We start from the raw sequence: 24626 nt of genomic DNA, 5'->3' as shown, positions 1-24626 counted from the left end.
CACAAGCAGCGCGTGACTCCCCTCCCAGGGCCGTCCCCTTAAGTCATCCACGATCCCAGAATCCACCAGTCGGGGGCTCTACCATGTACATCCGATTCCTCTCCTCTTGAACTCGTTGCTACTTCCGGAGGAGTGAAGAAGAGGTCGTTTCTGTTTCTGCGCTGACTGTTTTGCTCCTCTGATTCGGGTACTGCAGCCTCCGCTGCCGCTGTTGCCATCATGTCGGTCCCCAGCGCCCTCATGAAGCAGCCCCCCATTCATTCCACGGCTGGGGCCGTCCCAGTTCGCAATGAGAAAGGTAAGGGGCCCAACCCGTCCCCGCTGGATTTTCCGACAGGCAGCGCCCCTCTCTTCCCCAGCCCTCCGGTATCCCAGGACCCCCCCGTCAGCCCCCTTGCACGCTAAGCCCAGAAGTGGTCCCTCAGCTTTCCCTCAGAGCGTCCTCGAAACCCCCCGTAACCGCTTCTCATCCTCCATTTCCTCCTGAGCCCCCGGCACTCATGCTGCCAACTCTCCTCCCAGCCTCCCACCCCCCGATCCAAGTCCGGGTCCTCTCCGCAAGGGGTTGCTTATGAAAGAGCCGGGCAGCGCGCACACTTAGGAGAGGATGCTACCCAGGGGAAACGCGAGCCTCGCTGGGGCGGGGAGGGGGCGGGAGAGGGCATCGCACTACGGTACTAGAGAAGTGTCATAAGGACAGCGAAGTCTGAATGTAGCAGGGGGAAGAAGAGGAGACTGCTCTGCTGTGAGGTGGTCAGAGGAGGCAGCAGGAGAGAGGCGGAATTAACACTCCTGCTGTGATCTTGTCAGCAAGTGAATGAACGTTTATTAACCCCCTGTTACATGCCAGACACACGGCTAAGCCACGGGAATACAAAAAGTGACCCAAGCTGTCCCTGCCCTCGGGAAGCTTAGGTCTAAAGCAGGAGAACTTGCAAACAAATAAACACCAGGCGGTCCATGTGTAGGATAAATAGGAAAGGCACCGGAATTAGGGGTTAGGAAAGGCTTCTTGTAGAAGGTGACATTTTAATTGGGACTGAGGGGCGGAAACTGTGAGGTTTTGTTTTTACTATCGTCCGGCCCTCCCACAGTCTGAGGGACAGTGAACTGGCTCCTATTTAAAAAGTTTGAGGACCATTGGTCTAGGATATTGAGAGAAAAGTGATATTCTAATCCGTGTGTAAATGTATTTGGAACAGTCAGAAACTAAAGGCAAGCAAGCCGATTAAACAATTGTGGCAGTCCAGATAGAAGCTTGAACTAGGGTTGTGGCAATGGAAAGGAAGGGATGAATTCCAAAGATATTGAGGAAGGAAGAATTATGAAGACCTGGCTACTGACTTGAGGTATGAGCAAAGAAGAGGGAAGACTTTTAAGTCAGGGGTGCGCCTGAGTTTTAGACATACTGTGTTTGAGGATCTGGTAGAAAGTTTAGCAGCAAGTTAGAAATGCGGTACTCTTGCTTTCACCTAATATTTCCACATCCTTACATCCTGTCAAAAGTATGCTCTCAAAGACCACTCCTAATCCCCAAATCAAATGACAGTTTCCTTAAGTACTCTGCAACATTCATTACTAGTTAGCTAGTCCCCTCCTGTATAATTCTTTCTTCCCCTTATCATCAGAAACATCACTACTTCTCTGATTCTTTTACTAATTCCTTATCTCCTCCACCAACTGTTTTGAGCACTCTTCTGTTCTCTCTACAGTCTCTCACCTAACAATCTCATTCATTATTACCTGTACACATATAATACCCAAGTTTTCAGCTCTGCGCTCTAAACACATCTCTTTCTGTCAATAAAATATTTGTGCTTCAGATCGACAGATTTGAAAACAAACTTATTCTCCCTAAATCTCTTACTCTAGCTAACTTAATTATTTCAATATCACCACCATTTACCCATGTTCAAAACCACAATATTATCATTGACACTTTTTTAGCCTCTCATAGCCAATCAGAGACCAAGGCATGTTAATTCCATCTCTATATTCCTTCTACCTTTTTTTTTTTTTGGCCATTACTATTGTACAGTACAGACTTTCCATGGTTCCTGCTTAGCCTATTCAGGAGCTTCCTAATACATTTTCCAGCCTCCACTCTGTCCTATTAGGAGCCAATTCTTTACAAAATTCACAGACATGTTCTTTATGCATAGAAGTAGTTGTATAAGCTGTTAAAACTTCATATATCCATATCAATAAATCCATATTGTGTTTGTTTTTGTTCTTGGCAAAGCATCATGTTAAATGAGTTGCTTAGGTTCACACAACTATAAGTGTTAAGTTTCCTCCTGATTCCAGAGATGGTACTCTATCCACTTTGCTACCCACCTGCTCCAAGCTGTCTGTGGTTAAGAACTTCTGAGTTATGAGTTCCTTCTGGAATTCTATCCTATGAACTAAATGTATCTCTCCCTACCTCACCTAATACAGTGCTGGCAGACAAATAATAAATAAATTAAATGAATAGAATTGACTAGAGAGTAAGAAAGAGAATTAGTGTTATAGTTTTCTTGTTGTAGTGTGACCTTAGTCAATCAATAATTCACGAAAAGTCCTGGGGGGGTTGGAGAATTGTTTACAAAGAGTCTTTTGGAATCTAATGAGTTACTTTACTCGTTCAGGGGAGATTTCAATGGAGAAAGTGAAGGTGAAACGTTATGTGTCCGGCAAGAGACCAGACTACGCACCTATGGAGTCCTCAGATGAGGAAGATGAAGAATTTCAGTTCATTAAGAAAGCCAAGGAACAAGAAGCAGAGCCTGAGGAACAGGAAGAGGATTCACCTAGCGATCCCCGGCTTCGGCGTTTACAAAACCGCATCAATGAAGATGTTGAAGAAAGGTAATTGCTAGATCTGTGCTCTCCTCTATCTGAACTCATTCAAGTGCTATATGATCTAGAAAAACTCATTAAACACATATACATACACAACCTGTCCTGGGATGCTAATTAGCTTAATTAGAAGATGGAGTGAAGAAAAATCAGGTGTATCAGAAATGTTAAAGAATTAGGAGAACTCATCATGATGATTTACTTATCCACCTACCTTAAAGGTTATTGTTGGGGCAGCTATATGGCACAGTGGATGGAGCACTGTCCTTGGAGTCAGGAGGACTTGAGTTCAAAAACTCAGATACTTAATACTTACTAGCAGTGTGACCCTGGGCAAGTCATTTATCCCCAATCGCCTCACTAAAGTAAAATAAAAATTAAAAAATGGAATTGGTAAAATTCTAAAGTACTAAATAAAATAAATAATAAAAATTTAAAATGGAATTGGTAAAATTCTAAAGTACAAAGAAAAAGAAAAAGAAAGTAGTTGTTGTTTATTGTTAGAGATAATTACATTGCTTTTGTTTAGATTTGGACAAATAAAGGACATATAACAACAAAATCTATCAGCGAAGGTCTTTATGTATTCTGGAATATTACCTAGCAAGCTGCTTTTTGAAAAGCCACTGCTTCATCCCCTAAAGCTTGTGCATCCTAAGATCAACTTGATTGCCTATTTTCTCACTGAAACCTTGGGTAAAGCTTTGTATATTGTCTATGTCTCAGTTTACTTTTTGGATAATGGAAGTGGTGTTGATAATGATGTTCACACTAGCTGTTGAGGAAGGAAAAATTCTTTAAATAAAACATATCACTGATTTTGTAGCCCTGGGCAAATAATTTAATCTTTCAGTGCTCCTGGGAGCTCTCCAAAACAATTAAGGCTTGGAATATTTGCCATATTTCACTGGTACAATTCTTCATCATGCTTTTCCTATGTTGATGAAAACCACATATCTGGTTTTTAAAAAATCAGGATGGAACATAATGGGTGGTGAAATGCAAATATGTGTCTCCACTTTAAAATGTTGTTGGCATTCACATATTATGTACTAAAGGATATGATTCTCTTTTGCAGGTTGGCCCGGCATCGGAAAATAGTAGAGCCTGAAGTGGTAGGAGAAAGTGATTCTGAAGTAGAAGGAGATGCAAGACGAATGGAGCGAGAGGACAGTAGTGAGGAAGAAGAAGAAGAAATTGATGATGAGGTAAAGGAAGGGCATGGTTAGGGAAATAGAAGGTATCTCGGGCAGGTGAAGGCCACATTGGTGACCACTTGGTTTGGTCCTGACAGGAAATTGAGTGGCGGCGTGGCATGATGCGTCAGAGAGCACAAGAAAGGAAAAATGAAGAAATGGAAGTCATGGAAGTAGAAGATGAAGGACATTCTGGTGAGGAATCAGAATCAGAGTCTGAGTATGAAGAATATACCGACAGTGAAGATGAAATGGAACCCCGTCTCAAGCCAGTCTTCATTCGAAAGTAAGTACAAGAGGCAGCTAAGTGGCACAGTGGATAGAATACCAGCCCTGAAGTCAGGAGGACCTGAGTTCAACTCTGGCCTCAGACACTTCACACTCCCTGGCTGTGTGATCCTGGGCAAGTCACTTAACCCCAATTGCCTCAGGAAAAAAAAAAAAAAAGGAAAGAAAGTAATTAAGTACAAAACTCTCCAGGTTTGGACAACAGGAGACGAAGGACTAGTCTTCTGTGCCAGACCTTTTGAAGCCTCATTCTCTGACTTAGAGGAGCAACAGGCCAAAACATATACTCACCACAAGCTCAGAAACATTAGGATGAATGAGGAAAGTTTTAGAAGGATTCCTGCATCTAAAGTCACCTCACTTTCATCTTTGTGAAGGTTTGGAGAAAAGTTGGGTTATCCATAGTTTCTTACCATTAGTGGACAAAATTTAAGTAGAAATCCAAGTATCCTAATTCATAATTTCTTCAGCTTAACTACTAAATGAGTGTCTACTCCTTGAGGACCAGCAATTTACTAGTTGCTTGAGCTAAACATTGAACACCCTAAGATCAATAAAGCACTGCTTCTCCAAGGGCCCACAGTGACTGTGTTGCTTCCAGCAGGGAAGGTATGCTTGGATTCCTTGGCTTTGATAGGATGGGATATGTTCAGAATAGCTGCCTGCTGATACATAGAAGTTTTAGGGTATTAATAAGATCTTGTTGCTGTAGGAAGGACCGGGTAACAGTTCAAGAGCGTGAAGCAGAAGCACTGAAGCAGAAAGAGTTGGAGCAGGAGGCAAAACGTCTGGCTGAGGAGAGGCGCAAGTATACTCTCAAGGTGCCAACATAGGGTCTTTGGAGAAGCATTGGGTATGGGGCAGCTATATGGGGCAATGGATAGAGTACCAGCCCTGGAATCAGGAAGACCTGAATTCAAATCAGCCTCAGACACTTAACATTTACTAGTTGTGTGACTATGGGCAAATTACTTAATCCCAATTACCTCTCAAAAAAACCTTAAATTTTAAAAAAGAGAGAGAAGCATTGGGTAGAGGGCTGGACAATTAGGGTTTTCCCATGAAGACTACCTCATCAATTGTGAACAGTGGACTGACTGGTTCATCTATGTAGATCGTGGAAGAGGAGACAAAGAAGGAACTAGAGGAAAACAAACGTTCCTTGGCTGCCCTAGATGCACTCAATACAGATGACGAGAATGATGAGGAAGAATATGAGGCATGGAAAGTTCGGGAGCTAAAACGAATCAAACGGGACAGAGAAGATCGAGAAGCGTGAGTAACAGGATGGGCTTCCATTTTGATGTGGGACAGTGGCTTATGGTCTTAATGTCCTGTTGGCAACAGAACAGTTGCTACACATTTTGTCCAAGACCTATTCTTGTGTACCTTTACTGTAGGAACATTAGTCAGAGAAGACGAGCAAACCATGTAATGAGGGCATTGAATATCTAACTATATCCTTTATGTTTCTAAGTCATTCTACAGTAAGGGGTCCTAAATTTTTTTGTGTCACAGAACTTTTTGGCAATCTAGGAATCCTGTGGATCCCTTCTCAGGAAGTTTTTAAATGTGTAAAATAAAAGATATAGGATTACATGGTAAATCAATTATATTAAAATAGTTATCAGAAAATTTTTTTAAGCCAAAATAACAAACCCCACATTAACTCTGTTCTAGAGCAGTTATTCGTAACCTTTTGTGTAAGGAGATACCTTTTTAACATTAAAAAAATAAATAAATCACTTCCTCTTCTCCCAAAGTTACTATGAATTCAATAAGGCTGTTTTTGAAAATGTCTTTAGGGGTAGCTAGGTGGTGCAGTGGATAGAGCACCAGCCCTGAATTCAGGAGGACCTGAGTTGAAATCTGGTCTCAGACAATACTTCCTGGGCAAGTCATTTAACCCCAATTGCCTATAATGTCTGCAAAAAATGTTTGCTTAATTTATGGAATGAAGGCTCCTTGCCAATAACTCCATAGCCCATCAGGGGCCCTTACAGAGTCTTAAGTATTGGGCAGCTAGGTGGTATAGTGGATTGAGCACCAACCCTGAAGTCAGGAGGACCTGATTTCAAATCTGATCTGATACTTAACATTTCCTAGCTGTGTGACCCTGGGCAAGTCACTTAACCCCAACTGCCTCAAGGGGGGGGGGGGAAGACTAAAGTCTAAGTATTGAGATCCATTATTTTAGCAACTCATGGAGTGATAATAAAGTTTAAGGACTGATTCCTGAACTACTAGCTTTGTGATATTGAGACCTCCACAATCATTTTATAGGATGTCACCAAATTCTCATAAAATGTTCTAAAACTTTCAGGAACAAGAAGAATACATATTGTAAATAAATTAATAAATAGAGTAGACTGATTTTAAAACACTGGAAACCATTATATCCTAGGGAATGTGTTACAGATGGACATAATTCCAAGTGCTTTTTTTAAGCATTTCTTTCCATAATAGCCTAATTGTTATGACATATAAATATTTTCTAAATCTGAGTTTGGAACTTGGCTCACCAAAGGTAGGGACTAGGTGTTGACTGACTTTCTTGGAGGAAAAGAGTAGATAGAGATTTCATATTCTAAAGGTTAAAGTATACTGGACCAGCACTGATAATTTTCTGCCTTGATTAGGATCGAGAAGGAGAAAGCAGAGATTGAACGTATGCGAAACCTAACAGAAGAGGAAAGACGAGCTGAACTCCGAGCAAATGGCAAAGTTATCACAAACAAAGCTGTTAAGGGCAAATACAAGTTCTTGCAGAAGTACTATCATCGGGGTGCTTTCTTTATGGTAAGTAAGAAGAGAACAGGAGGAAATAGGATGAAACAGAGAGGCCAAGAGGTTGCTTCCAAAATTTAATACTCAATAGAGAAAGAAACTCTTGCTATATGGCATTATAGTGCCAGACTATTCCTAAAGACCAGAAAGAACTACTAATTAGATTGACAATTAATTTTTTTTTTTTTTTTTTTGGCTGAGATCACAGCTAGGAAGTGTTAGGTGTCTGAGACCAGATTTGAACTCAGGTTCTCCTGACTTCAGGGCTGGTACTCTAGCCATTATGCCATCTAGCTGCCCTAAAAGAATTAATTAGAACAAACTTGCTTTTCCATCAAATCAAAATGATTTACCTCATGCCAATAGATTGTTTTAATTTCATGAACAAATTAACTGGCTAAAACAGTTTTTGAATGGCAGAGATCCATTTTCTTTCATTCTTAACTATCAAGAAATAGTTCTGAGATTAAAAAGAAAAGGATGGATTTTATGGGACATAGTACCATTTTCCCCTTTGTAAAGGACAAAAATCATATCAGCAAATGAGTTGACTCTTTGTCAGATGGCATTTTATCGATGGCCACATTTCTGAAGCAGGTCTAACCAAACAGGGAATGGCAGTATTCAGATCATATAAGATATAATTTAGAAATTGCTTTCTAAAAGGGTAATATGGAACAATAGAGCTTTGAATTTTGTGTTCCAACAGCCTATACAGTCCCATTTGTACCAAAACTTACCCTCTCCAATCATTATTCAAACCAAGTGAAGTAGTTTCAGTGAAAGTTAGTTTGTTCCCCTTCCAAAATCAGTTTCAGCATTTGAGTCTACATTGCTTTATTGTCATTTTTCTAGCCATTGGGGTTTTGCCATAATTAGAGCCAGGAGATCATAGACCATTTTTTATGAGGTATAAAAATAATTACTGACTTCTATTCTCAAATTTTCGACTAATAGGCCAGGGCTAAATAAGTTAGAAAGTATTGATACTGTTATGAAAGGCAAGTCTTTCCTATACATTCTTACTTATTGCTTTTCAATATAGACAAAAAGTGACTCCAAAGAACTGGTCAAGCTGATTAGTTTTTGGGGAAATGATTGAGGAATAGTTGGGAGTTCTTGGAATCTGTGAAAATTTGACTATTGAGGTTGTTCAGTGGTTGGAGTCATATTCAATACATGATCCATATAAGGTGGGTTTTTTTTTTTTGGCAAAACTGCTGGAGCGGTTTGCCATTTCAATCTCCAGTTCACTTTACAGATGAGGAAACTTAGGCAGTTAAGTGACTTGCCCCTCATACAGCAAGTAGAGGCTGAATTAGAACTCAGGATGAGTCCTCCTGACTCCAGACCTGCATTAACTAGTGGCCGAGGTGCTGAGGGTAGTTGCTTATATTTATAATACAATCCAGAATTTTTCAGCTATTGCTCTTACTTAGAACCTTTAATAAAGATATTCACCAGGAAAGAGAAAGAAGTGCTAAGAAAACTTCCATTTGTTTGGGTACTTGACCCAAATATCAGGTCTTCTACCAAACTCCCCTTAAGACTAAATCTACCCCACTGTGATCTTTCCTTTTCTCTTTTAATTTCCAAAAACATCTGTAATCTGCATCACCTGTTTAGATGTTACCTCATTTATTTTGTTTCATGTCCCTATAAAGTTAATTTGTAAGCTCTTTTAAGAATATCACTAACCTCTTTGTCCTTCCATAATGATACTTATTAAAATGTATTTAGTGTTTAATGTTTTACTATTAAGTGGAATGTGTTGTCTGACTACAGACCTAATGTGGGCCTTTTCTCGCCTTCAGGATGAAGATGAAGAAGTATACAAGAGAGATTTCAGTGCTCCCACCCTGGAAGATCATTTCAATAAGACTATTCTTCCCAAAGTTATGCAGGTATAGGAGAGACATAAGTGGTAGAGAGCTCAATATATTAAGGGCTGGAGTGTAGTTTCTGCATTTAATGTTGTTTTCTCTCCCCTCAGGTCAAGAACTTTGGACGGTCAGGCAGAACCAAATATACTCATCTTGTGGATCAAGATACCACTTCCTTTGATTCAGCTTGGGGTCAAGAGAGTGCCCAAAACACCAAGTTCTTCAAACAAAAAGCAGCTGGGGTACGAGATGTATTTGAAAGGCCATCTGCCAAGAAGAGGAAAACTACTTAGGATTCAACCACTTACTTCCCTGACTGTGGACACATGGGAAAGTCTGTTTTTGGTGTTTTTTTATTTTTCACAATTGCTCATGCAGAATCTCTTTTCTGGCACTTTTTAAGCCTAGCACCCTTTTTTATGATTCCAAAGGGACCCTAAAGCAAGGGACTGGAAGAGGAATTTTTTTAATGCTGAAAAACAACATCCAGTTATGAGTCTAAGCCTGGGCTTGGTGGTGACTTGGTTTCATCACTTCTCATGTAAACTCTGCATTCTAAGTCTCAAAGTCTCAAATTGGAACCATGGATTACAAAGAAGTAATACTACCTATCTCCTTAGAGTTGAAAGAAATACTAATAGGGAACTTAAACTTATTAAAAAAAAACCCTGGTTTTGACACTTTGCTAACTTAGTATGTTTCTCTGGACTTGAATGTTATTTCATCTACTATAAATGTGATTTAACAATCTAATATATAGTCTCCCCACAAACCTTATGGCATAAAGAGTTTAAATTCCCCAACTTTATAAATGTTCTTTACAAGGACAGTTCAAGACACCCCCCCCTTTTTTTTCTTTGTCCCAAACTCTGGCCTCCCTACATTTAAGTTTCAGAGAAAACTATCCAACTTTCCAATCTTCAGTCTCTGAAATTTCTAGTGGGAATACTATAGGTACCTTTATCCTCCCTTAATTACACCGCCTCAAGATTTAATCCCCTTCAAGTCTAAAGTGGCTAGTAAATATTTAAATTGAGTTTTCACTAAAGTCTTTTATAAAAGTAGCCTATGTATTCAATTTTTAAACTGCATTACAACTTATGTAACTATGAGTTGGTGGCAAACTATAGAGAGAAGACACTTGTTACAGGAATGATATAAAGGGACACAACAACCAGAAATTCATTGCAGATCCCCATCAATGAAATACTACAAAGGTAGGTGGGGGAGCAAAACCTTTATTCCAATAAATAAGTCCATCAATGTGTGGCCATTCAAAGGTTAGTTGGTAAGTGTAATAAGAGCTTCTACTACATTGCCCATGTGTTCCCGTAAACTCCGTTCTGCTGCTGCCCGTGAGATTTCCATCTCGGTCATCTGCAGAAAAAGGAAGAATTATCACAAAGGCTCCGTTCCAGTCCATAGCAAAAACTAAAATCAGACTATTAGGCAAAAGATGTGTTATATTGCATAGCCCCTCTCACCCTTAAAATCATTACTGTCAATTTTATACTTGGCTTTGGAACTCTTACCAGCCAACTCCAGGCCAATACTTACTATTAGTTCAAGATCTTCCTTCTTGATTGTAACTTTTGCCAGTTCCTTCTCCCTGCAAAGTTATTTGTGAACATATTCGTTCAGGAAGGATTTATTGAGGGCAGGGCACTAGGGACAAAGAAATTGAGAATCTTAACAGAGTAGTTGGGGGAAGTAGGGCATTGACAACTCTGAGGATAAGGAAAGATCTCTTACCTCGAGGTGAGCACTTAAGGTGAGTCTTGAAGAGAGGTAAGGATGCCAAGGGCAGGATCAAAGGGAACCCAATTATAGGATGGAGTGAAACAAGAGTCATATCAAACGGGTGAAAGCCTGAATTCAAATCAGGCCTCAGACAAGGACTGACTGTGGATCACTAAACCATTGAGCCTCAGTTCCCCCGCATGTAAAATGGGGATAACGGCACATAACTACAAGGATAATTGTGAGGATTAACTGAATTACCAAACACAAAGCACCGTAAAAGTATTAGCTCTTTTAAGTGTCAACACTTATGTTTGTGAATGTAGGTAGTACTCCATAAATGTTTTAATGGAAGATAACCACAACTTCCAGTCACTCCGGGCTCAATCCCATTTTTCTGCACCAAGGATGGGGGGAAGCCTTCATCGGAGGGTCGGTGCTAAACACAAAGCTGGGGCACTCGCTTACCGCTCTTGTTTGGCCTTCTGCTCTCGAGACCGCCGATCTCCAATCACCGACATTGCCTACAACAGGAATATACACGGGGCAAGGGCGTCAGCTCCGCGTCCCGGAATCTCCAGGGCCACATTCGGAGCCGGACCCCTTGGGATACGCCCGGCTCCAGGCTGCCGCCGCCTTTCCCTCCCCTCCCCCCTGTCCCGAGCCTGGAGGCCCCTCGCACCCTCCAGACCTCCGCGACTCCCGGACTCCCTCACCGTCTCCAGGTTGGAGCTCTGGATTTCCTTCTCTTCTGCGTAGTCAGTCACTCTTTCCAGATCGGCCGCGCCACTGTCATGTTTCCGCGGCTTCTCCGGCGGCCGTTCCGGGCCACTCGGTTCGGTCTCCAGTTCCAGTTCTACATCACCCTCGGTCGCCATCTCGTCCCCGCCGCGCCGCCTCCCGCGCACCGCCTCTTCCGGGCCCATCGTTCAGCGACTTCCGGATCAGAACCCGTCCCTTCCGGGCGCATATTGGACCAAGCTGGGACTGTAGCGCTCCCAGTGGTCACTGCCCCGAGAACTCCTTGTGACCACGCCCCCTCCCTTGAAGGAGGCGGGGTCACTCCCGAGCTGGCTGGCTGGGGCGGGGTGGGGCTGTGGCTGTGTCGGGTGTTCCCGCGCTACCTCTGTGACCGCGTCACTCGAGGAGGAGGAGGGGACGTCTCGGCCCAGAAGTGCTAGTTCTTTACCCGCCCGGGCGCTCGGACTTGGACGGAAGGCGAGGGCCAGGCCCTGCCTATAATTTAACTCTCACCCACCCAGACCCCATTCCTCCGGAGCTCTCAACTCTTCCCAATCCAGACCCTTTCTCTTAGGGCCTCAGGGGATGAAGTCAAATCCTAAACCAATTAACAAAGTTAATCCAGCCCCAACCAGCTATGCAAACTGCCCACCTAATCTGTTGATTGAGCAGGGGCCAGCGGGGGCAAAGGGAGGTGACCACAAGTGGACCGCACCTACACGTTCACACATGCGAGTACACAGTCCTTGGCGATATGAGGTCGTCGGGGCGCTTCTCTCAGGGGTCCTGACTCTGGCCCTGCCGGCCTGCGCCTCCCGGACCAGCCCCGGTCCTGATGTTCCAGACGGTCCCTGGGGCGCTGAGAACAGGGCAGGTGGCCGCTTTTTTTCCTTGGCGGAAGCCTTAGACTTCTGGACTCTAGGACAGGGATGGTAGGAGTGAAGGCTCCGCCCAGGTGCCCCAGCTCATCTCTGGACCCGGAGCAGTGGAGTTCGATCAACAGTACTCTGGAAAGAACTATCCTGTATCAGGTGAGAGGGCGCACGCTGTGTATGTACCCTTAGCAGAGAATAACGCAAATCGGGCCAAGTTTTTCTCTCAACTATTTTCTTTTCCCGATTGTGAAACGGTGGATTCCCGTCTTCCTGCCTCCTGAATATCCCCCTCAAAACTCTTATCAGAAACTTCGGAGAGGGGTCGGGTATGGGTTGTAATTGAATATCTAGGTAAACAGCACTCTTGGGACAGGGTCTGCTTGATCTAGGTCTGAGTATGGAGGACTATCAGCAGCAGCAGCACTGCGCCCAGAGCATCCGAGAGCTCCACTGGAAAATAAGTCCAGAAATTTGAGGCCTGGGGAGAAGGGAAGATTTTCCTGAAGGCTGCTTCATCCATTAATGTTTCCTTTAACACACGTTCTAAATCTTAGCCCCTTCTGAGCAGAGCCCCACACCTCCCCTCCCCCCATCTAGATTTCTGCTTTTTACAATCCTCGAAGGAAATTTAGAGACGACTGTTCTCCGTCACCTTTGTTCTCAGGCATCATGTTGCTGTGGCCCTGCCCCCAGGACTAACCGCTGCTACTCCGGGTTGCCCCCTCTCAAGGAATCTACCAGCAGTCGCCTGCTCTATACCCTTATACATGTGGGGGCCTCAGCTACCAGCTGCCTGCTGCTCTCCCGAACAGTCCTGGACACCCTCTGGGGCAAAGTGGGTGAGATCAACAGATGAAGGGCGGTCAGTAAGGGAAAAACTGCAATGTGAAGGAATCTGGGTAGGACTTGGGGGATGTAGCTAAGTGAATAACTGGGAATGAAGCAAATTTTAGTATTGTGTGAAGAATAAAGTGCCTTTCTTTCCATAAAATTTGACTATCCCTGTTTCCTCTCCTTTTCAACCCCACACCCCCTACCCTGTAGGTACTGATCCCCTCTGGGTTGTGTACCACTCCCTCTGGGCAGGATGACTGCCCAGTACCAAGTGGTTCTGGGGCTGTGTACCGAGTATGTGCTGGCACAGCCACCTTCTACTTGCTGCAAGCTGTAATCCTGATTAATGTCAACTCTTCTACCAGCCCCCGAGCTCGGCTACACAATGGGTATATGGAAAATGCAATATTTTAACAGGAAAAAGGGAATATAACTCTGGGGGGGGGGGGGGGGTAAAGGCAAATTTACAAATCTACAAGTTGAGTAAATTCCAGGATGGGCTAAAATGGGTCAGATTGAGAAGGCTATACAAGGATGGGAGGAGAGGACAAAGTTCCAGAGATCTTTTATCTTCATTGTCTCTGTGTCTTGTAACCGTATCTCTATTCCTATGAGGTTACGACTTATCTTACAAAGCTATAAGGATCAAGTGATAAATGTTTTGTAAACTAACTATATAGTTCTATTAAATGTCAGCTATTAATGTTCCTGCTCTCCTGATAACTTTTATCCCTTCCTATTTCTTCTGCCTTGAGTCTATGTTCTCTCTCCTGTGACCCAGCTTCTGGTTCCTAAAGCTACTGGTATTGCTGGGGCTCTGTACAGCTGCCTTCTACGTCCCAGATGAGCATATCTTTCCAGGTAACCTTCAGGCTTATTCTAACCTTGGCTAGTGGTGGCAAAGGGGGAGAGGGAGAAGTACACCCAGTGATAAACTGGAGTTAAACTATAATACTTATCAGAGCTCACCCTGCAGCATGGCACTATGTGGGTATCTGTGGAGGCTTCGCTTTCATCCTGCTGCAGCTGGTGCTCATCACAGCCTTTGCTCACACCTGGAACAAAAACTGGTGAGTGGGAATATCCCTGGAGATTGTCCTTAGGATGCAGAGACAACCACTACACACAGACAGACAGCAATGTTGCAACTGCAGTGGGGGTGATGTAGTAGTACTCCCCAACAGTATCTGGGAGTTGGAATGAGATGGGATTCACTTAGGCAGTTAAAATCCCAGCAGATCTTCACTAGGAAGTCATGCTGATGATAATCTATTGGGGGATGGGAATGGCCCTGGCCATATGGAGCCTGCCTGCTGGGCTATTTGTGTTTCTCATACCCACACAGGCTGACAGGGGCTGCCCAGGACTGGCGCTGGTTTGGGGCAGCACTGCTGGCCACATTGGTTTTCTACAGCATAGCTGGAGTAGGAGCATTCCTTCTATTCCACCACTACACCCATCCGGCCGGCTGCCTGCTCAACAAGGCTCTACTCAGCTTGAACCTTTGCTTCTGTGGCATCCTCTCTTTCCTCTCCATCACCCCCTGCATCCGTCTCAGTGCGTACACCTCCTGCTCTAACCTATCTACCCTGCCACTAAGGGGTTGTTTTCCTGGTCCCCTATTCATTGTTTTCTAATCTAATGGGGGAGGAGGGAATTATTTTGTTGAATTTATACTGCCTTCAAGATCTCTGGGACAAGTGACAGATATTTCCTTGGGGATGGAAGTTATCGTTGCCTCTTTAAAAAAAAAAACAAAAAACACCACAGTAGTCTTTGGTGTCTCTTCTCAGAACAACCTTGTTCCGGTCCCCTACAAGCCTCCATCATTAGCTGCTATATCATGTACTTGACTTTCTCTGCATTATCTAGCAGACCCCCAGATAGGGGTGAGTAGAGAACTCAGGGTTCTGTGTGCCATTTTCCCATTCATTTCTACCTAATCTTTACACTTCCCTACTTCCTCTCCCAATTCCTCTCTTCTAACTTCATCCCCACAGTGCTACTTCGAGGACAGAATCGTACCATATGCCAGCCTAATGTAAGCAAGGTAGGGGCACAGACACCAGACACCTCTTTGGCCATTCTGAGTGCTGGAATTATGTATGCCTGTGTGCTTTTTGCCTGGTGAGTAAAGCTGTCAAGAGGGAAGAAGTACAAGAGGTAGAAGGGGAAAAGGGAACAGGCAACAAAAATATGACTAGAGGGTGAATTCAAGAGGTCTAGAATAAGAAATATCCCAAGATGAAGGGCAACTTCTGGAAAAAAAAGATGCTGTGAGCCAAAAATCAGGCCAACATTTTTGTGTCCAAGTTAACATCTGAGCATTTAAGTAAAGCACAATCAATTAAAAGCATTTAATTAGCTCTAGTTCACAGATCAAAGTGCCACACCAGGCAGGGGTTTCAAGGATACCTAAAGATACTCCTGATAGGAATATTCCACCCCTCCCCAATTATTATACCTGTTACAAATCCTTCTTCAATCCTACTGAATCTGCTAGTTAGCCCTCTTCCTCTCCACAGTAACGAAGCTTCCTCTCTGGCAGAAATGTTTGGCCCCTTGTGGATGGTCAAGGTTTACAGCTATGAGTTTCAGGTGAGAATGAACATCAATACCCTTCTGTGCACCTGTGAGGTCCCAAACATACATCCCTGCTTTTGTGGATCATCACCATTGCTCACCTCCTCCATCATTTAAGAAAAAATTTCTCTTACTTTGCAGAAGCCCTCGATTTGCTTCTGCTGCCCAGATAATCTATCACTAGAGGAAGGTGAGTGAGAAATTAGGAAAATACACAAGCACCCTGCAGTAGGGAGCTCTGGAAGGAGCTGGTGCAAAGAAACCTGAACTCTGCCTCCCTTCTCTCCAGGAGAGGAGACAGGCTCAGGTGCACCACAAAAACCTCATCAACTCTCCTACAGCTACTCTGCTTTCCACTTTGTCTTCTTCCTTGCTTCACTCTATGTCATGGTCACTCTCACTAACTGGTTCAGGTAGGGTGAATTCTGTACCAAAATAGCCTTGAACCCAAACCCCTGACTAGGAATTCCTAAGAAATGGGAAATCCCTGAGAGCCAGCAAGATGGGACTTGGGTTTGTCAGTAAGCCTAGGGTGATGGGACCCCTATTTAAGAGCCAAGAATCTGCTCCTTCTGAACAGAGATCTTGGTCCTACAGTTATGAAGGGGCAGAGCTGGAAACCATATTCACAAGAGGCAGCTGGGCTACTTTCTGGGTCAAGATTGCTTCATGCTGGACCTGTGCACTACTCTACTTGGGACTGCTGCTAACTCCAGTTTGCTGGTCAGTCACTGGACCCTCTCGACCCACCCGTGTTATACGAAGACGCTGCCGTCGAATCCACGTCTCTACTTAGGCTGGAGCCTGTCAGCTGTTCTGCCCCTGACAATGCTGGGCTCAGAAGACACAGCCTATTTAAAAAAAACAAACAACTTTTTTCTTTTTCTTTCTTTTTTTCTTTTTTTTTTTTTAAAGCTAGTTCTATCCTCTGGAGCTAAGAGCAGAATAGTGAACACTGTGCATTTGCTTGTTTTGGGATGATGGACAGGCCCTGGCCACAACTTGGTCCAGAAAGGGAGGTCTCTAATTCTCTGGGCCATCAGTTCTTGGCAAAGAATTGACTCCCCAGAGTCAGCAGCCAAACACCTGCTCTCCACCCCCACACTTAACACTTCTCAGATCTCTCTAGATGGAAGAGAGGAAACTGGTCAATAATACTGGGGGAAGGGAAACGGTGAGAGGAAGGAGATAGAGAAAGAGAGACTGAAAGAAAAATAGAGAAAGAGTACAACACACTGTCCCACTTTGGACAAAGGAAAGTAAAATTGGTTCTGGAACCAATGATATGGTCAAGGATTATAGCCCTCAAAAGCAGTTTTGCTAACCTTCAGTTGTGATCTTGGGGACAAAAGGATTATTCTCATCCTTGAAAAATGACTGCCACTGGAGGACAAACAACAGGTGAAGGAACAAATTAATATTCTACTGACCCGGCAGCCTGAGAAAAAGGAAGAAGAAAGCAACACCCAGAAAATTACCCTGAGATAATTAACTTGGCCTTTCTTTTGCCTTGAGCTGATTTTCAGGAGCTGATTTAGGAGGGGAAAAAAAAGTCAAAGTACAAGAAGAAAATAGGAAATGATTTCAAGCTTTGGGGGTTCTCAGGATACCTCCATACAGATTTCCTCAATGTAGTTAACAGAGAATAAAGGTAGTTTCTATAATCTACTTCCCCCATCATTTATCAAGCTTCAAACAAACTCTTCTAAATATTTCTCCTCCAGTGTGAAGTGGCCTCCCCCTCCCACCCCACCCACCCCACCATCCAAACCCCTTAGTCACACAGGCATCAGAGGAATTACAAAGCTACTTTTAATACTCTGGGGTAAGCCCCACAGGAATAAAAAACACTGGGAGAGGGTAGCCCCCTCGCCCCCAGGAATGCCCCGGAGGAGAGCAAGGCTGCCTGGGGAGGAAGGATGCACAGAGGGAACCCACTGCAGACACAGGGCGAAGGGAATGCCATCAGTTCTGGGACCTGTGAGCGCTACAGGAGGAGGCGAGAGCGTGACGGGACTGGCTCCAGGCACACGGTCGACGGACAAGAGAGATGGGCATGAGCCATAGAGTTACTTGGGCTCTTCCTTCTTCTCATTGGCCTTTTTCTGCTTCTGTTGCATGATCTCCGAGTCCCTGGAGGTAGAGATGATGGGGCACTGGGGGTACCAAAGGGCAAAAAAGGACAGGACGCAGGGGATAAAGGGCAGAGAGGATAAAAAGGATGTGGGCAGGGGTAAATTCAGTGTGCAGGTGAGACGCTCACAATGGTGAAGCCGCAGAGCCGGAGCTCAGAGGACAGCTACCTGGCTTTGCATGGCCAAAAATCTCGGCAGTGTGCCTCACCACACGTACAGCAGGAGCCAAAGGGGAAGGTGCGGGTGGGAGAGGGGTACAGGAGGGGAACATGGGACCCAGAAACACAGCACTACTTGAAAACTAACGGAGACTCTTCAGTCATTCTGATAGATCTTCCCTAGCCCTTCCAAAAAGATCCTAAACTGCTAATTCTCGAGCATGGCTTAGTCCTTCCCTGAAAGAAACGGATGGGTACCAGTCCCAGGCATCCTCGGCCCTCCTTTCCCCACTCCCATGCCCTTCTAACTCTCCTGGGCTCTTCCATCTCTCCGGTCCTCCCTCCCTCCCCTCCCTGGGGCTACCTCTGCTTTCGGGCAGCGGCAGAGAGCCCGTCATCCCGGCGTTTTCCTTTGCCTGAGTCGCTCTGCTTTTTCATGTTCTTCTGGCGGGCAAGCTCACGCTGGTTACCGCCTGCAGAAAGGAACAGAAAAAGGATGAGACCCTGGACACTTCAGAGAAGCCTCTCCCGCGAGCCTGGGGATCGGGAAAGCGGACAATCTGCGGACACTGACCACGGAAAACCGAGAAGGGGGGAGGGAAAGAGGAAGCAGAGAATGAAGGGGGGAGGTGAAGCCGAATCAAAGGTGGGGGGAGAAGGGGAAGTGCTGCTTTCACAAGGCACATTGGGGGCTGAAGGAGGGGGGTCTCTAAGCACACGTGTGCAGGGGGGTCGTCTACTTGGGGGCTTGCAGCGAGCAGATGGGGGAGGGGAGATTTCTGCGTGGCAAGGGGAGGGGGCTGAGCTCCTCAGACTGGGATCCCGGAGCTCTTGTTCTAGGCATCAAGGATGCAAGAAGGGGGTCCAGACGGGAGTGGGGGGAGTACAAGAGGGAGGGTCCTGGCATGCTGGGGGAGGGGGTGGCGATGCTTGGAGATCGCCACTCGGGAGCGATTCCGGAGCAAGGGCCTAGACAAGGGCTCCCCGGGAAGGCCTCGCGCTCCGGAAGACGCTTGGGACTCGCTAGGGAGGGGGCGGCGGTGCTCACGGGTCATGGCGACGGCAGCGGCTCCGGCTTGACTCGGTGGCGTCCGCTCTTTCCTCTCCGACGTCCCCGTCCCCGACCCCGCCCCTTCCCCGCCACGTGACGCGTTCGCCCAATTCCCCAGCGACCCAAACCACCCCCTCGCCATGTCCTCCAAAGATGCTTTTTATTGGTCAATAAGGATCACGTGGAGTCACGGGCACCCCGCGGACTCCTTCACCCGGGGGCGGAGAATCATTGACGAAGGGCACAGCGTAGGGAGGAGCTGTCTGATTCAGAGCGTGGGCGGGGCCTAAGGAAAATAGGCTGTGTCACGTGGCTGGGGTGGAGACCAGGCGCTCCCGGAAGGGCGGCCCCTCCCTAGTTCCTCGGCCCGGGAACCGACACGTGACCGGATGGAATGCCCCAGTTGCCTGCGTTGGCAGGAAAGGGTTCCCGTTTGTTGTTTCACTTGTTCCATCCCAGACCCTTTAAATGTGTGAGCGCCCGAGAGCAGACTGCCAAGATTCCTCATTGCGGGTATAGGTCAGTCTCTTGGGAAGGTACTGAGAGCAGCGCTTCCTATGGAGTAGCTGCTAAGGAAGGTCCGTGAATAAGTCCTGGATCCGGTTGTCGTCATCTGTAAAATCCCAGGAAAACGTACCCTTCGGCCGTAATTCCGTTCAATAAACACTTATCTATGCTCCACGTATGCCGGGCCTCGAGCCAAGGCCCGGGGGGCAAAAAAAGGCCGGCCCCGCCCCCACGGAGCTCCTACAAACATGCATTCAAACTTAAATACAGCTTAAGTGGGAAATAGCTAAAAGAGATTGGGAAAGTTCCAGGTGGGAGGGGATTAGGCTCTGTGGTCTTCAGGGTTCGAGATGCGGAAATGGACTCTGAGCCACTGCTGCCCTTTGTGCTCAGGACACTCACCCGTACTTGGGCCATTTGAGTAAGACACGGAATCAGCAGTTAGAAAGTCCAGAGTGACGGAACCATGTGCGCTGGAGCCCAACGAGAAAGATGAGAGAGGGAAGAAGCTAGAATGGGGGGGAGGGCGGGATTTTTGTAGCATGGTAGCCATGGCTTGCTCTTGGAGCTGTCACCCCGTTGTGTGTCCAAGAGCACAAAAAGCCTCTATGTTGATTAAAAGTCAGTACATGCATCTCCGGAAGGCGCTTGTAAAGTAACTAAAGAAAACTAAAGCCATTTTACATAAATCAGTAACTGGCTTGATTTTATTGATGACATGGTAAATTTGGACTCCTTTATCTAGCTGGCAGACAAGATCATTTTTGTTTGCCAAAGCAGGAAAAGGAATAAGGAACAGGGCAAGAATCTGACCCTTGGACCTCCTGCAAATACGGATCTGCCTTTGGTGCAGTTACACACGAGCTTGAAGTCGCACAACGAGCCCCGGGAGGTTTCTCTCAGAGCCGCTAGGTGGCACACTGAAGAAAGCCCTGGCCCTGAAATGGGGCGAGTTCAGCTATTTGAGATCCTGGGCAAGTCACCGGAAAACGAGCTGGAGAAAGAAAGGGCAAGTCCCTTCTACATCTTCGTCAGGAAAGCTCCAAACGGGGCCACAAAAAATCACTCAAAAGCGACAACCCCATGTGTAATATATTATATTGTTCCATTTGAAACCTCTGTCTCTTTTTCTTTATATTTTTTAAGTCCAACTTTTTTTTAATGTTTCTCTTTGGCCAATTAACTTCTGATTATCTTCTTTCAGGCTGTTCATTTCAGCTTTATTAATATACACTCTATTTGCCCTTCAGAGATAGCTTTCTAGTGTTACTATATGTCCTCGATACACAAAAACAGTAAAAAATATTCTTTGTGGGGGGTTTTGTGGTTTGTTTTTGGTTGGTTTTTTGTGTTTTTTTTTTTTTTTTTTTTTTTTTGGTGGAAGGGAAAAGACTAAAAACAAATAAAAAAAGACTAGACAGTGAAAGAAAAACCATAAGTTGGCACAGAAAAGCCCTTAGAACAAAGATGTCATGCATTAAGAGGTCCCGAGTTGTCTATCAGAAGAAAAACACTCAATTTAGATTAGGTAGTTCTTGGGCTAAAGGGGGAACCAAAAAAATCCCCTGCTCTTAACCCTAATACAGCGATTTTAAACAAGAGAATTGAGGAGGGAGAATGAGGGAACTAAGACTTCTTTGCAAGAAAAGGAAAAATTGTGGAAGGGAACTAGAACTTCCCCCATGTCAGGAGAGCTGTCGTAGCTGGAGACTTATCATTTGCATCCATAGAGACCCAGCAGCTGTTATCTGTCTAGCCTCCACAGCCAGTCTGGGGCACATTACTTTTCAAGTCGTCACTTCCTCTAACTCCAAACATCATGGGTCAACCAAGTGAGAAATCTGATAGGGAGATATGTCCTGGAATCTGCATCTTAGGAGGCACTGGCCAGGCCAGAGGAACTGATCATCAGGGCAAGGAACCATGTGCTCTGCTGCTGCACTGTACTGCTGTATCACCAGTGCCTGAAAGATGGCCCGAGGGAGCAAAACAGCTCTGTGCTTAGGTGTTCTGAGCCTAGAGGAAGAGCTCTGATTTCATTGGAATCGCCCAGCCCTGCTTTATTATTTTTTTTTTAATTTAAAATTTTTTTTTAATTTTATAGCTCTTTATTTTCAAAACATATGCATGGGTGATTTTCCAGCATTGACAATTGCAAAACCTTTTGTTCCACTTTTTCCCTCCTTCCTCCCACCCCCTCCTCCAGATGGCAGGTAGACCAATACATGTTAAATATGTTAAAGTATATGTTAAATTCAATATATGTGTACATGTCCATACAGTTATTTTCCCAGCCCTGCTTTCTTGACGGCTGCTTTGGTGATATCTCTGAGGTTTTAGCCTTTCCCTCCTAGAACTTTGCAAAGGGGTGGGGTGAACCTAGAAGGGAGGGAAGATTGGAAGAAAGAGAAATAAGGGATTCCAGGGGTAGATCCAAAATCAGAAAGTAACCCTATTGAGGAGAGCTGGGAAGAGGGAAAATATCCAAAGGGAATTAATTAGCGAATTTTGCCTTGTTAGTGGGTTCCAGCTTCAAGGCAGCCAGGGCTGGCAGAATATCTCTTTTCTCTGACAACAGCTAAGGATAGACATGGAATTTCCTCAGTGTGGAAAAAGGATAAAAGTATGAGAGGCCCTCAATTTAGGTTTCCTCTTTGTCAGAGGGCCTAGAACTTGGGGTTCTGAAATGGCCTTGCCTCTCCATTCCCATTTCAACGGGTTACACCCATTCCCAAGATTGTGCTGTAACAATCCTCCCTATTCCTTTGTCCTAATGTATTCCCATACCCCACAAATACACCTTACCCTTCCTGAACAAAGCTTGAACATTGCAAGGGTCCCAAATGACCTCAGAGCTTCTCCTGACAATCCCTTCAGTTGTGCTTTTACGTTGTTCAGACATTTAACTCCATCACCCAGCTGGTGTAAATTCTATCCTCCATGCTCTGTGGACTTGATGGAATATATAAGTATTATAGCGAACTCAGGCAAATTGTTCCCAAAGGTTGTCTCTAGGCCTTGCTCCTAAGGACCCCTCCTCCCCCACATCTTCCATCTCTCCTACTGTCCTCTGTATCCTGCTCCCTCAAGCCTATCCACTATTTACTAATACACCACAGAACTAGGCAGCAAGTACACAGCACCTGTCCTGGAGAGCCTGCCCTCCCCTCTCCATTCCCATCCTCATTGCAAGTGATCATTTCACCACTCCCACCAGCCAGACCAGGTTCAGGCACTGGCTGGGAACAGATCCCTGGGGTCCTGAATTGGAGCAATCTTCAGGAGCTTAATTTCATATAGAATCATGATCCTGGTGGCATATCTGGCTCCTTATAAGGTAAGATACCACAGAATATGGGAATTGGGACTGTGGGAAGACCCCTCTTGTTGCAAAGGGCTTGAAGAACTAAAACAGGGTTGTTATTTGTCCTTCATTCTCAAAGAAGGCCATGACATTAGGGAAGTATTGCCATGTCATGTAAGTGAAATGGATTTAAGTGAGGGAGGGCTGGGCAAGGTTGCCTGCCTCACTTTCCCCTCCAGAGCCATCTGGGTCCAGTGGCAAGATATAGATCAAAATGACTGGAGATGGCAATTCAGGTGATTAGTCATTCTCCCAAAGATGTCTAAGTACAGTAATAACACCCCCCAACCTTTATCCCTAGCTGTCTGGTAGGAGGAAAGGACAAAGGAATGCCTAAAGTCAAGGAGATAGATGGGATGACCTGTTCAATGTCCTGGCAAGCCCTGCAAGTATCTACAATCTTGAGAAGTGATCAATGTAATATTTCACTCTACTCTAACCCACAGTCTCTGTTTAAAAAAAAAAAAAAAGTGGACTGCAGGAGAGGACAGTGTCTGTGCCTATGCATGGAGAATGACAGCCCAGAACTGAGGGAGGGAGGGAGGGAGTTGTGCTCCATAGTGAGAGACTGTGAGACATGAAAAGCTCAAGGATCAGGAATACCAGTGGTCTTTGTGCCACCCTGGAAAGAAGTTCACCTGAGTCATAATGTCAAAGGTGGGGACAAGACATTCTTGCATTTTGTTTTGTTTTGTTTTGTTTTGTTTTTTTAAACTGGTAAGTCCCATAGATTTATTACCTTCTCTTTTTTTCTCCCCCCACCCAAACCCTACCAAAAATAAAGCAATGGCGGTACTAAGCCAAAAACAAAAGGCTTCTAACATTTAGAAAGCACCAAATCCTTTAGAGTTTCTATCAATGCTACGCAGCCTGACAATTTAGTAATTTTTCAGGCATTTCACCTTAAGGTCCTCTCCCAGCCTATCCCTAGCCTGCTGCCCACTTCCCTCACCCCACACAACTGTTTGAAAATACTAGGTGGGGAAAAAACAAACACCAAATCTACTTATGCCTCCCAGAAGACTACTTCCCATTCTCAGTTTAAACTGATTACTGTTCTGCTAATGGGAATGGCAGCACCTTAGTGTTTAGATGATCTTTACACTTCCTCTATCTAAAGCAAGAATTGGTCAGTATTTAAATTTGAAGATGATAACCTCTAGGATTTATGTGTCACTGTAAAGTTTGCAAAGTGCTTTACAAATACTACCTTATTTGATCCTTATAAGAACTCAGGGAAGTAGGTACTATTTACCTTTTTTACAGGTGGGAAAACTGAGGCAACAGGTTTTTTTGTTTGTTTTTTTGTTAAGGGAGTTATCAAGCATCATACAGCTAGTAAGTGACTGGGACAAATTCTAAACTCAAATCTTCCTGACTCCCAAGTGCCTTACAATTACTATCTCATTTGATCCTAACCACAACTCTGGGAGGTACTATCATCCCTATTTTGCACTTAAGGAAATGGAGGCAAACATGTTACATAACTTGTCCAGGCTCAGAGAGCTAGTAAGTATATGAGATGGAATTCAAATTCAGGTTTTTCTGATTCCAAGGCCAGCACTCTATCCTCCTGCACAACCTAGCTGCCTGATTCCCAGGTCAGGGCTATCTATGCAACATTGAAAGATACACTGGACTCT

At 44.9% G+C, this 24626-nt stretch overlaps 4 protein-coding genes across 7 annotated transcripts; 2 read left to right on the top strand and 2 right to left on the bottom strand.

Moving 5' to 3' along the window:
* The first annotated feature begins 4 nt into the window (after positions 1-4).
* MFAP1 (microfibril associated protein 1) lies at positions 5-9686 on the top strand. Of its 2 annotated transcripts, none has more exons than XM_074289495.1 (9): positions 5-298; positions 2631-2850; positions 3920-4049; positions 4136-4323; positions 5038-5146; positions 5440-5600; positions 6965-7124; positions 8927-9016; positions 9106-9686. In XM_074289495.1, exons 1-9 carry the CDS (start codon positions 220-222, stop codon positions 9286-9288), a joined length of 1320 nt encoding a protein of 439 aa, XP_074145596.1. In that variant the 5' UTR covers positions 5-219; the 3' UTR covers positions 9289-9686. The 2 variants fall into 2 exon arrangements, 1 of the variants encoding a protein (XP_074145596.1); XR_012486409.1 differs by having other exon boundaries at positions 8-298; positions 6965-7217; positions 8898-9016.
* Positions 9687-10213: 527 nt separating this feature from the next.
* On the bottom strand, positions 10214-11668 carry HYPK (huntingtin interacting protein K). The gene is made up of 4 exons (XM_074289496.1): positions 11452-11668; positions 11204-11259; positions 10553-10604; positions 10214-10372 (listed from the first exon to the last, which is right to left on the bottom strand). Exons 1-4 carry the CDS (start codon positions 11659-11661, stop codon positions 10277-10279), a joined length of 414 nt encoding a protein of 137 aa, XP_074145597.1. The 5' UTR covers positions 11662-11668; the 3' UTR covers positions 10214-10276.
* A 97-nt stretch (positions 11669-11765) lies between these two features.
* SERINC4 (serine incorporator 4) lies at positions 11766-17432 on the top strand. Of its 3 annotated transcripts, XM_074289492.1 has the most exons (12): positions 11766-12507; positions 13016-13186; positions 13396-13574; positions 13967-14046; positions 14162-14255; positions 14531-14742; positions 14979-15074; positions 15186-15312; positions 15711-15783; positions 15910-15958; positions 16058-16181; positions 16366-17432. In XM_074289492.1, exons 1-12 carry the CDS (start codon positions 12406-12408, stop codon positions 16562-16564), a joined length of 1506 nt encoding a protein of 501 aa, XP_074145593.1. In that variant the 5' UTR covers positions 11766-12405; the 3' UTR covers positions 16565-17432. The 3 variants fall into 3 exon arrangements, with proteins under 3 accessions (XP_074145593.1, XP_074145594.1, XP_074145595.1); XM_074289493.1 differs by lacking the exon at positions 14979-15074; XM_074289494.1 differs by lacking the exon at positions 16058-16181.
* A 130-nt stretch (positions 17433-17562) lies between these two features.
* SERF2 (small EDRK-rich factor 2) lies at positions 17563-19248 on the bottom strand. The gene is made up of 3 exons (XM_074289497.1): positions 19110-19248; positions 18426-18534; positions 17563-17901 (listed from the first exon to the last, which is right to left on the bottom strand). Exons 1-3 carry the CDS (start codon positions 19114-19116, stop codon positions 17838-17840), a joined length of 180 nt encoding a protein of 59 aa, XP_074145598.1. The 5' UTR covers positions 19117-19248; the 3' UTR covers positions 17563-17837.
* Between the last annotated feature and the right edge of the window lie 5378 nt (positions 19249-24626).

Source organism: Sminthopsis crassicaudata, chromosome 2, assembly GCF_048593235.1.
Source record: "Sminthopsis crassicaudata isolate SCR6 chromosome 2, ASM4859323v1, whole genome shotgun sequence".
Classification (NCBI taxonomy): Eukaryota; Metazoa; Chordata; class Mammalia; order Dasyuromorphia; family Dasyuridae; genus Sminthopsis; species Sminthopsis crassicaudata.
This window is presented reverse-complemented; position numbering and strand designations above follow the sequence as displayed.

Bases quoted from the DNA above. Each gene is read 5' to 3' on its own strand.
- MFAP1 (XM_074289495.1), top strand. From the start codon at position 220: ATGTCGGTCCCCAGCGCCCTCATGAAGCAGCCCCCCATTCATTCCACG. The intron at 299-2,630 runs GTAAGGGGCCCA...TTACTCGTTCAG, and splicing joins CCCAGTTCGCAATGAGAAAG to GGGAGATTTCAATGGAGAAA. The intron at 5,147-5,439 runs GTGCCAACATAG...TCATCTATGTAG, and splicing joins GGCGCAAGTATACTCTCAAG to ATCGTGGAAGAGGAGACAAA.
- HYPK (XM_074289496.1), bottom strand. From the start codon at position 11,661: ATGGGCCCGGAAGAGGCGGTGCGCGGGAGGCGGCGCGGCGGGGACGAG. The intron at 11,260-11,451 runs GTGAGGGAGTCC...TTCCTGTTGTAG, and splicing joins AGAGCTCCAACCTGGAGACG to GCAATGTCGGTGATTGGAGA. The intron at 10,373-10,552 runs GTAAGTATTGGC...CTTTTTCTGCAG, and splicing joins AGGAAGATCTTGAACTAATA to ATGACCGAGATGGAAATCTC.
- SERINC4 (XM_074289492.1), top strand. From the start codon at position 12,406: ATGGTAGGAGTGAAGGCTCCGCCCAGGTGCCCCAGCTCATCTCTGGAC. The intron at 14,256-14,530 runs GTGAGTGGGAAT...ATACCCACACAG, and splicing joins CACACCTGGAACAAAAACTG to GCTGACAGGGGCTGCCCAGG. The intron at 14,743-14,978 runs GTGCGTACACCT...GTCTCTTCTCAG, and splicing joins CACCCCCTGCATCCGTCTCA to AACAACCTTGTTCCGGTCCC.
- SERF2 (XM_074289497.1), bottom strand. The intron at 17,902-18,425 runs GTAGCCCCAGGG...CTCTACCTCCAG, and splicing joins GCCGCTGCCCGAAAGCAGAG to GGACTCGGAGATCATGCAAC.